The sequence below is a fragment of the Pongo pygmaeus genome, chromosome 9 (genome assembly GCF_028885625.2).
Source record: "Pongo pygmaeus isolate AG05252 chromosome 9, NHGRI_mPonPyg2-v2.0_pri, whole genome shotgun sequence".
NCBI lineage: Eukaryota > Metazoa > Chordata > Mammalia > Primates > Hominidae > Pongo > Pongo pygmaeus.
Window position 1 is genome coordinate 64,316,568 of NC_072382.2, and position 11,583 is coordinate 64,328,150.

Genomic DNA, 11,583 nt, shown 5'->3' on the forward strand with positions numbered 1-11,583 from the left:
TTTTTAAAAGCTATTTTATTTTTAAAGTTTGACCCGCCTGGCTGAGTAACTTTAAATCAAAGTACTTAATAATTACTAAAGGGAAAAATAGTACATTCACAGTGAAGAAACCTAGCAGACACCCTCTTACCCAAGTGATCAAGGTTAACATCACCAGTAGTACGTATCAGCATCATGCCCCCCCACCAACATAATGCACTAAGAGGAACACATCCCATCTGTGATAATCCTTCTTTTTATTCATAACCTCAATCTATTCATGAGAGAGCATCCATAAACCCAAACTGAGAGCCATTCCACGAAATAACTGACCAGTACTCTTCAAAAGTGTCAAGATCTTGAAAATGAAGACTGAAAAATTATCACAGATAAAAGAAAACTAGGAGATATGATAAGTAAATGCAATGTGGTATCCTAAATTTGGATCTTGAAACAAACGAAAACTATGAGACGGAAAACTGGTAAAATCTGAATAAATTCTGTAGTGTAGTTAATAATATTATACTAAGGTTAATTTCTTCTGATCATCGTTCTATGGTTATATAAGATGTTAAGATAAAAAGAAGCTGGGTGAAGGGTATACGGAAACTTTGTACTCTTTCTGCAATTCTTGTGTAAATACATTAAAGCAAACAAACAAAAAAATAAACTAAGGGGCTCAGGAACTGGAAGTTTCAGACACTCTGGGAGTGAGAGTGGAGTCCAAACTAGAACTAACCGAAATCTAAGAAGTAGTGAAAATCCCCAGACCTCCTCTTCTACTCTTCAACCTCTTCTGATAAAAGACTAAACGATCTCTGGAAAGCATATAACAGGATATATCTAGACTAGAGGACAACATGCTCAATTGAATTTGAAGGGTGCCATAATGAAAATTGGGGAATTAGGTTAATCTGCATGCTTAAAGATGAGACCCATATCCCCTTTTCCTACTCAGCTCTCAAGCTTGTTCTCTCCTGGCAAAAGATGAGAAACTTTGTCTGGGAAAACAATCCAGCACAAGAGAAAAGATATGTCACTGGCTGCCCTGGTCTAAATGCCTATGTCTCCTCACCCCAAAATTCACATTTTGAACCCTACTTACCAATATGATGATATTAGGAAGTGGGATCTTTGGATGGTGACTGGATCAAGAGGGCAGGGCCCTCATAAATGAGATTAGTGCCCTTGTAAAAGAGGCCCCAGAGAGCTGCCTTGTCTCCTTCCACCATGTGAGGACACAGCGAGATGGTGCTGCTCTGTGAACCAGAAAGCAGGCCTTCACCAGACACCAAATCTGCCAGCACCTTTATCTTGGACTTCCCAGCCTCACTCACAGGAACTGCGAAAAATAAATTTCTGTGGATTATAAGCCACCCAGTTTATGGTATTTTGTTTTTGCAGCCCAAATGGACTAAGACTGGGAGTCTGCAAGGAAATCATCCAGATTTACCATCCTACACAAAAAACCATAATCACACAAAAGCAGAGCTTCCATTCAGCTTAGGGCCTCTCTCTTAAATAAGCACAGACTGCCAAGGATCACGAGACATCTAAGGGAAGCAACAAATATGAAAGATAAAGACCAAAGCAAACAAACAGAGAAAGGAAATTTGGAAGAAAAAGAATATGCAGACAAAAAAAAAAAAAAAAAAAAAAAAACTACCAATATTTCCTAAGAGAGATAAGACACTGCATCCATAAAACAAATACAGGATTTTTTTTTCAAAAAAAGGAATGGAAACTATACATATTATAGCAGAAATAAGAACTTAGTAGAAGAACCGGAAGACAAAGTTGAGAAAAATCTCCCAGAAAGCAAAGAAAAAAATGTAAAGAAATGGAAAATAGATGAAAATAGACAAGAAAATTAGAGAAACCCATCAGTAGGCCCAACATCTAACAACAGAAATTCAAAAGAGAGAGGAGAGATAAAATGAAGGAGAGGAAATCAAAGAAATTATTTAAGGAAAATTTCCAGAATTTATGACATAAATTCCAGATTGAACAGGAGTAGCAGAATGAATTAAAAAAACAGACATCTAACTACATAATACAAGAATTTCAGAACTCTGGGGACAAAGATTCTCTCTCTAGCTTGCAAAGAGAAAAAAAGAAAGTTTCAAAATAGTTGAAAAGGATGTTCTAAGCATCTGATCTCAACGTCGACACAGAAAAATAGAAGACAGTAGAGCAATGCCTTCAAAATTCTGAGAAAAAATTACTTCTGACACAGAGTTTTCTGCCCAGCCAAACTATCCATAAAACAAGAGAGGAGAAAAAACATTTACAGACATGTATAGTCTTGAAAAAATTCTATCCCATCCAGAAAACTATTGAAAGTGGCCCTTCAAAATGAGAAAGTAAACAAAGACAGTCAAAGATACCAGATACAGAAACAGGGGCTCCAAAACAAGACAGAACTGAGAGAATCATTAAGATGATAGTAAAGCAAGTCCAAGACAACAGCTGCACAAAGGTTCTCGCTTTAACAAGTTCAAACTGGAGCAGGTCAGAAGGCCCTGGGAAAGAGCTTCTCACGAAGTCAAACTTGGTAGGTTTGAATATAAGCCATTTATACACTTGAGAGATAGTTTGGGCTAAATCAGGGTTTCTCAACAACAGCTCTATTGACATTGTGGGCCTTCTAATTCTTTGTTACAGGAGGCTGTCCTGTGCGGTGCAGAAGAATATTTGGCAGCATACCTGGCTTTTACCCACTAGATGTCAGTAGCACACACCCGCACTCTCCTCCCCTCCCCCAACATTGTCAAATGTCCTCTGGCGAGAAAATGGGCCCCAATTGATAACCACTTGGCTAATTTAATAAGTATACAGAAAACTAAGCAAAGCAAAATTGTTAAAAATTACTAACTCTGGCCTAGCTAACATGGTGAAAATGGAGTCATTATAAACTTTGAAATACTGATGTACCCAGGCTGGGCATGGTGGCTCACGCCTATAGCCCTAGCACTTTGGGAGGCTGAGGCAGGAGGATTGCTTAAGTCCAGGAGTTCAAGACCAGCTTGTGCAATAATAGTGACACTCCATCTCTATGAAATACTGATGTATCCAAACGACTTGCAGTATGACAATATTGGGAGTACTGGGCAGGGTTCAACTGTGTGTTTGTGTGTGGTTGGGGATAGTGGTTTTAAACCCTTATTTTTACTTAAACTGAAAAATATCTTAAACTGAAAAATCAAGAAGTAACACCATAAAAACGCTAGTTTCGGCTGGGCATGGTGGCTCACGCCTGTAATCCCAGCACTTTGGGAGGCCGAGGCAGGCGGATCACGAGGTCAAGAGATCAAGACCATCCTGGCTAACACTGTGAAACCCCATCTCTACTAAAAATACAAAAAATTAGCCAGGTGTGGTGGCGCGCGTCTGTAGTCTCAGCTACTCGGGAGGCTGAGGCAGGAGAATCACTTGAAACTTGGAGGTAGAGGTTGCAATGAGGTGATACCGCACCACTGCACTCCAGCCTGGGTGACAGAGCGAGACTCCGTCTCAAAAGAAAAAAAAAAAAATGCTAGTTTCAAATATGGAAGTAAGTATCAAAAGAATGAGTTGAAAGCAGTTGCCCCTAGGCAGCCTGAAATGAGGGGAAATTTGCAGAGACCTACTGTTTTTGTAAATACAGTCATGTGCCATATAAAGACATTTTGGTCAACAATCACAAATATGACAGTGGTCCCATAAGATTACAAATACCATATTTTTACTGTACCTTCTGTATGTTTGAACACACAAAGACTTATGATGTATTACAACTGCCTACAGTATTCAGTACAGTAACATGCTGTACAGGTCTCTAGCCTAGGAGCAACAGGCAATGCCATATAGCCTAGGTGTGTAGTAGGCTAAACCATCTAGGTTTGTGCAAGCACACTGTATCATGTTCAAATGATGTCTAATGATACATTTCTCAGAATAGATCCTCATCATTAAGTGACAAGTGACTGTAGTTCTGCAGAGATATTTAACTCTTATAAATATGTGCATGTATTAAACATAACTTTGATAAAAATTAAATTTAAAAAATCAACTGAGTCCGTATTATCAAGGACTTTCTTACTGGTTAAAGCTACCTTGATTTAGAATCAAATAGCTATGTAACTTTGAGCAAGTTACTTAGCATGTTTAAGCCCAGTTTCTTCATGTGTAAAATGGATAAGGAAGAATAATAGCTAATACTGTCATACTGTCAAATGAGATAATGTATGTAAACTGGTTAGCATAGTGTCTAGCATATACTGTTTACAAATAGTACCTATCATTCAAACTGCAATCAGAGGGTAATAATTATACCCTCTAAAACAGGTAAATCTTAATCTCATCTGTTTTAGAAAGTAACCCCGGCAGTTGTGGGGAGGATGGTTAAGAAAGGAAAGGTCTTGGAAGCAGAGTGACCAATTAGAAAGGTACACATTGGAGAAAATACAATAATTAGACAAAGGCAGAGCCATGGAGAGAAAGATAAGGATACAGAGACATTTTCTAAGTGGTGAACTATATGTGAGAAAAAGGAAAATAGAGGAGTCAAAAACTGTTCTAACTTAAGCATATAAATAGATGGCGATAACACTAACTGAAACAGGAGAACACCAAGAATTGGGCTGTGAGAAGGGAAGGAGAAATAAGTTTGATATTACCTATATTTAATTTGTGGGTCCTAGAGTACAACCAAGTACAGATATCCAGTATGCAAGTGGAAATCTGAATCTAGAAGGGGTCAGGGCTGGAGATATAAATGTGTAAATCACAATCAAAGGTTGAAGCTATACAAGTGGATCCGATTACTCAAGGCAAATATACACAGTAAGAGGAGAGGCGAAATAGGAAAACTGTGAGCACAAAAAAAAACAACACTATGTAAATACCCCCAAAACTACAATCAGATCATCTCAATTTCTGTTTTTGAAAATAATGTACATGCTCATTTTTAAATATGAAAGTCTATATATCCCAATAATCCAGAAATCCAGAAATAGCAACTCTTAATATTTTAGTGTATTCCTTCTAATCTTTCAATGCATTTAACCCTAAATTGTTCATTTTTTCCTGGACAAAATTAGAATCATATACAACTCTGCATTCAGCTTTGCTTTCATTCATTAAATGAGCATTTCCAATGATATCTAAAATACTGACTTTTATTAAACACTCCAATTTGTTTAAAACACTGGCAGGTATAATTTGACAAACTTGTCTCTTACTGGTAAGAGAGAGTCAACATCTGAAATTTAAGAAAAAGGCTCAGTTTAAAAGAATCACTAAAATCAAGAATGACAATTGCAGCACATTTCCTCAGGTAATTTAATTAGGAGAAATAAAATTAAAAGAATATGCATTTGACATGTTCCATAATAGATACTGATGAATGGATTTTATAAGAAGTCAGACAATAGAAATAAAAATAAGTTGTTTTTGCTATCAATGTGTCTTACGTACTCTGAGGTTGCTGTGAAGCTCAAATGAGTTAATACAAAGCACAACCAACAGTATCTGGTATATAAATAAATGCTCAATAAATACTGGTTATTACTATCATCATCATCATTAGATGCCAATACCAGTTCCAGACAGAAGTAGTGATTGCATGAAAGACAGGAGAAAAAAACCCAGAGATAAAGAATTTACATTTCTACTCTTTTTCCTTCAGTTTTTCCATTTTCTCTGGATTTACAGAGTCCATGAGCACTACTTTAAGTACTGCAGTTTAAGTATTATTTTTAAAGCATCAGGAAATATGCACCTTATCCTTGATCATTCTATAAGACACTTGAGAGAAGAACAAATTTTTCTATTCTAAGTTTTTCCTATTTGGCAGAATACAGTAATATGCACAGTGAGTACTCAATGAATATTAATGACACACATCCTTATAAGAAAACAGAATAACAAAATAGTGACCAAACAATAATTGAAATTGGGATGATATTAAAAGAGACCTCAAAGCAGAAATCAATATGCTACAATTCAAAGACATACAGCAGAATGAAATGGGTGAAAAGCTCTGTTCTTCACCACAATGAACAGATACCACTCTCTTTGCTCTTTCTGGGTGCAACAATTTAGGAGGAATACTAAAAACCCTAGATTATGTCCAAAAGAGAGGAACTAAGAAACAGTTAAAGAACTGAGGATGCTCAGACTCAGAGCAGAAAAGGTTAGTTCTCAGGCTACCCTCTCCCATCTTCAATGATGAGAAAAACTGTCCTATGGGAAATGCTTTAACATTTCTGTAAGGCAACTATCAAAAGATGGCAGCTATAGAGATCTAGACTTCTCTCAACTCAAAAACTTAAAAATAACAGATCTCTTCTAAGACAAAGATTTTATCAAAGATTAGTCATGAACGTATGTATTAAAGCAAAAGCTGGAAAATAGCTTGCCAATGATGCTGTGGAAAACCTCCAAGGACAGGATAATTGGTTAGAATGCTAAATTTACTTACAACTCTGTCACCACATCAACGAGTATTTACTGAATATCTGCTCCAGGAAAGACGCTGTCTTAAACCTATAATACAAAACCTAAAAAAACAAAAAGCAAAGAAAGAGAAACACACAAAATCTTTGCTGTCAAGGAATTCACAACAAATATATAAAATGTAGATTACAGTTTCAGATCATAATAGATGTCGCCAAGCACCATCTAGTAATTGCCAAATGAATTCTATTCCTACATAAAGGTCTTCTAAGAGGGAGAAATCTCTAAGGTTAAAATGGTCAGAAAAGGCTATTTAGAATAAATGAGATATGAGGTACTTATGGAAAAATGTGTATGAAGGTTTTGAACAGGAAGGAGGGGGCAGCACAAATAGAAGTGAAATGCAAGTTAGAGAGAAACCTGTTTGACTACATTAAAAACCTGTTTCATGGGAGAAGAGATAAGGTGGAAGGACAGGTTGTGGCCAGAATCAATTGTACTGGGCCTTGAATACCAAGCTAAGTAATTTCAAATTTATCCTGCATAGAGTCTCTGTAGCAACTACTCATCTCTGCTGTGGTAGTCATACAAAATACTAAATAAATGGCATAGCTGCTCCAAGACTAAAATTTGAATTACATATTATTTTCATGTGTCACAGACTATTATAATTCTTTTGACTTTTTTTCTTCAACAATTCGAAAATGTAAAACTCATTCTTAACTCACGGGCCATACAAAAACAGGCTGTGAACTGATCTGGACCACAGGCCGTGGTTTGCCAATGCCTGTACTACACTAAGCTGTCTTCTTCAAGAGTCCTCTAAAGGTACATTTGTCCTTGAGTTTCGGGGACCAAAATATATTATTCACTGAACAACTATACACACCAACACACGCACACACACATGCCCACATCTAACCAAGATCTAAATCTAGCAGGGGTCAGAGGTTCCCTATACAAAGGTCCTCAAAAAAAAAAAAAAATCTTTAGATTATTGATAATAAGCCATTAAAATAAATGCAAGAAATTTTTTAATTTGCCATTTATTGTCACATATATATGTACTTAGAGAGTTACAAACTATTCTTACAGAGCCTCTAAATAACATGCAGGGCTCTGTAAAATAGAGTATAATCAAGGGAATAGTAGCAAAGGAAGTGAGTTCTAGCACTAGGTCTGCCATTTACTCATTATTTGACCCTGAACAAATCACTTTCAATCTTCTGGGCCTAACTCCCTCAACTGTAAAGTGGAGGGGTAACTTAGATGATGATTATGCTTTCTCTTAGCTGTAGCACTGTGTGATTCTACTACTGTTTAAAAGGACCTGTCTGTGAGCTTCAAGGATCACACAAAAGTGCTAATTAAGAATACAAAAAAGAAGAGAAAGGCCTTGACTAAATGAGTGGGCAGGTAGGACAAACAGGTGGGAAAATGACCAGAAAAGTGGAGTATCACTAAAATCAAGAAATTGTTTTTTTTAAAAAAAACTATCAGATCCTGCAGAAAATTCAAAGAGCAGAAGAGGCAAGAAAAAAAAGTCAAAGAATTTGGTCATTTAAGAGATAACTGGTGACTTTCAGAAAGTTTCCAGTAATCCAGAAGCAAATATGGAACTGGAGGCAATCACTTTAATAAAGAATGAGTGTGGCCATCAAAGAAGAAAAAGCTAGTTGGCTAGCTATAAAAGGTAAGAACCACAGATCATGCTTCCAGAAATCATGAAAGGAACCAGAGAAAAAGAAGACTGAAGATGAGAATAAGGAATAGACAATAAAGGCATATGGTCCATAAAAAGAAGAAAGGGAAAAAAAATAAGTTGTGATGAATTTAAAGCCTCAGGGAAGGGATTTAATCTTAAAAGGACAGGCATTTAATCTTTAAACTTCCATTGCTGTTATCACTTTTTACACAACAGATGTTTCTGCAAAGCTCGGTATCTATTATTATATCATGTTTTCTACAAATCGAGTTATTAGGGAAATAAATCTAATGTTGGGTTTTCTTAAAGCAGAGTTCCACCTATATGATATTTTTCTAATGGTCAAAAAATTGAGAAAGAATTTTGTTTTTTATAAAAATGAAAACCAGCAATATGAAGCTCTAAAAGGAAATACACATTTATACCTTTCTTACAGCACCTATCACTTCCTTCCTTGCATAAGAATTACTTACGTGGTAAAGTACCTCGTCCCTAATTGGAGTTCAACAAACACTAGTGTTCCCTTTCTTAGTAGCTCAGAAAGTTCCCAAGGCAAGAATTCTGATTAACTGATCTGTTTATCTGCTTTGCAGAGTTGGCGACGCTTGATGAACAAATACTGACACATAACTCTCTGCCTTTTACAAAAATCGTCCTCGTAAAACAACTATCACTGCCCATCTGACAAAGCTGGGAAAATACTTGTATCATACAGGTACATAACTCCAATAGTATCACCTTTGCATACTGTCAGAGCTTGCTTAAGTAGCAAAGAATTGCTACAAAACAAGTAAAACAGGCACAAAAAAATTTAAGAATCTGTAATGATCACTCATTAATTTCAAGATCCCACACAGCTAATTTCAATCCAACACTCGTCTCTATTTAAGGTATATGAGAAATAAAAATCCAAAGCATTAGCCTGATGATCAGCCATTTAAAAATACACATTCGAATACGCCGAAGATATTTATAAAGCCAACAGAGATACTATTAATATGTTGAAATTCGCTGGCCAGTGCTGGATTCTACCCTTAATCTTCTACTACTATTCAAGAGAAGCCAAGTAGTCAAGGCTTCTCCTATCACTTGCTTTTAAGAATTTAAGAAGTCACTCAAATTGGCATACACAACCCAACCTCAAAAAAAAAAAAAAAAAAAAAAAGAGTTCAGCTCTCCATGTGGTAATGTTCTCCTATCTCCTTCCTTTACATTAATGTCCCACGTACTACTTTTCCACGATCTTCGGTAGGCCCCATTTAGGCAGGCCAATAGTACTACCAAGTAACAGGAGTTGAAAAAAAGTCGTAACAGTTAAGTCTGCCCTCCCACAGATCTCACTTGGGTGTAGATTTCACAAGCGCTGAAAGCTATACGCTGCCACTGTCAAACCCAGAAGCAGCACAGTCACCCTGCCGTGCCCATAGGCAACTGTTGCAGAATGTTTTCTTTGAAATGATCTCTCTCGGCTCGACACGTTAAACAAGAACTTAAAAGGCCACCTTCTCCCCTAAAGCAGAACCTGATTCCTTCCCGTCCGCTCCTTTATTCGTCCAGCCCCATAAAACCCCAGGCAGGAGGTCCGCTCCCCGGCCCCTAGAGCCAGCGGGTCTCCCAACTGCTCGCCTCACCCACCGTCCACCCCCGACTGCCTCACGCCTCCTCATTCCCCCACAGCCGAGCCTGCACCCCGGCCGGGCCCGCAGCCGAACCCCGGCCCGGGCCTGTGTTGCCTCGAGCGGCCGCAGGCCTAAGGCCTAACCTCCTCTAGGGCCCCTCACCTCTTTCGGGACCAGTTGGTTCTCCTCGCCGGGCACCATCGCTGACTCCGGCCGCTCCTCTCCGCCCTGCCTGGGGAGGGTGGAGGGTGGCGGCGGCTCGCTAGCTCAAGAGAGAATGGCAGCGGCAGTCATCCTCTCCGCCGCCTGCGCTCCAGCAATCGCGGAGGCCTCAGCCCGGGCCTCAGACACCAGCGCGCAGACACCGACCCAGGGCTCCGCCGCCGCCGCCGCCGCTACCACCGCCGCCTTCGTCGTCGGCCCCTCCCCCAGCCCGCTGCAATCAATGGAAAAATGGCGGCTGCCGCTCTCGCGAGAATTCGGCCCGTTGGGCTCCAAGCCTGGCGCCCGAGGTGGCCGGCACTTGTCGCTAGCTTTTAGTCACCTCGGCTCTTCCTCAGCCCCGGGAGGTACAGAATTGGCGAGACAGCCATGCAAACGCTTTTCGTTAGAGAAGAACTGGACGTTCCTTCTTGGGACTCCCTCTGCCGGCCGGGGAAGGACCAGGCCCACTGTCCTCTCTGCCCTGCAGGGAAAGACTCGAGCCGAAAGCCCCATCTCTGACCCTAGCAACTCATACCCTTCTGGCTTCCCTTTAGCAAAGCGCCTGGACGTCATCCCCTCTTCAGATACCCCAGGCCTCGTCCTGGTAGAGACACCACCGCGGGCCACCTCCCGGCCCCCGCCCTTAGACACGGCTCTGGCCCTTCCAGTCAGAATGGACAGCGTTTTATTTGTTCCCGTTCACTCTCCTGACGTTCTTTTCTCTCCCCACCCTCCCTCTCAAGGGCCCCCAGCTGGAGGGACCTCAGGGGCCACCCCCTGCTGGGGGAGGCAGCCACCCCTTCCCTTATGAAGCGGTGTCCTCACCGCCCGCCCCCCGCAACTGCATTGGAGAGGTGCTCCCCTGCCCTCTTCCAGGGAACTTCCTTCTCCATCAGGGCCAAGTCTGAGACTGAGCTAGCCTCCAAGAGTAGAGTGCAGTATGCTTCAACCTGTGATCTCCGTTAACAATGTTTTTAGAGAACTTTAATCTTCTCTAGCAGTAAGCATGGTGCTTTGTGTTACACTAAACAAAGTTTGCAGTAGTCATTTTTCCAAATCCTACTTCCATTATGGAGACTCGGCGGGGCTCCTTCATGAAGAGTTTTATGGATACAGTGATCTTACAGCATGCTGAGATAATATAATCTTGTCATGTTCCTAACACCCACGGCATTAACTGCCTGCACTTGTGTTCTCCAAACTTTTTTTTATTGTAAATCCCGTTACCAAAAAAAAAAATCCATATACTTATATAAGTTTTATACGTGTCCTGCTGTGTGCAGAATTATAAAACATTTGTAAAATGTAAAAAGGCTAAGACAAAGATGAAATAAACATTTAAAATAACTGAGTTATTTTCCATATTAATGGTATAAAAATCTTTGTTATTCCCACTAAAAATATTTAAGGAAATCAATATGATTGACTAGGTTTCGTTAGTTTTAAAAATCTTTAATACTTTGTGAAGTAGTTATTAAAATGTCTGATTGAACGTCAGGTTATTTTTGTACTTGGTTTTAATGGCTGTCATAAGCTGAAAAAAAGGTAACTCACAAAGATGTAGATCCTAAAGGAAGAAGTACATCTTTGGCCACTCTTCCTAATGCATGTTTAGAACGATTTAAAAAAAAAAAACTG

At 39.5% G+C, this 11,583-nt stretch overlaps 1 protein-coding gene across 7 annotated transcripts in view; it reads right to left on the reverse strand.

Annotated features, from left to right (window-relative positions):
• USP47 (ubiquitin specific peptidase 47) overlaps window positions 1–11,167 on the reverse strand; it is a 116,575-nt gene extending 105,408 nt beyond the window's left edge. For 6 of the 7 annotated variants that reach the window (XM_063671149.1, XM_054437473.2, XM_063671148.1 and 3 more), the window contains exon 1: window positions 9,904–11,167. In XM_063671149.1, coding sequence (XP_063527219.1) covers window positions 9,904–9,942 — 39 coding nt within the window. In that variant the 5' untranslated portion in view covers window positions 9,943–11,167. Of the gene's footprint in view, window positions 1–1,084; window positions 1,322–9,903 lie in introns of all 7 variants that reach the window. The other variant, XM_054437474.2, reaches the window with a different exon arrangement.
• Between the last annotated feature and the right edge of the window lie 416 nt (window positions 11,168–11,583).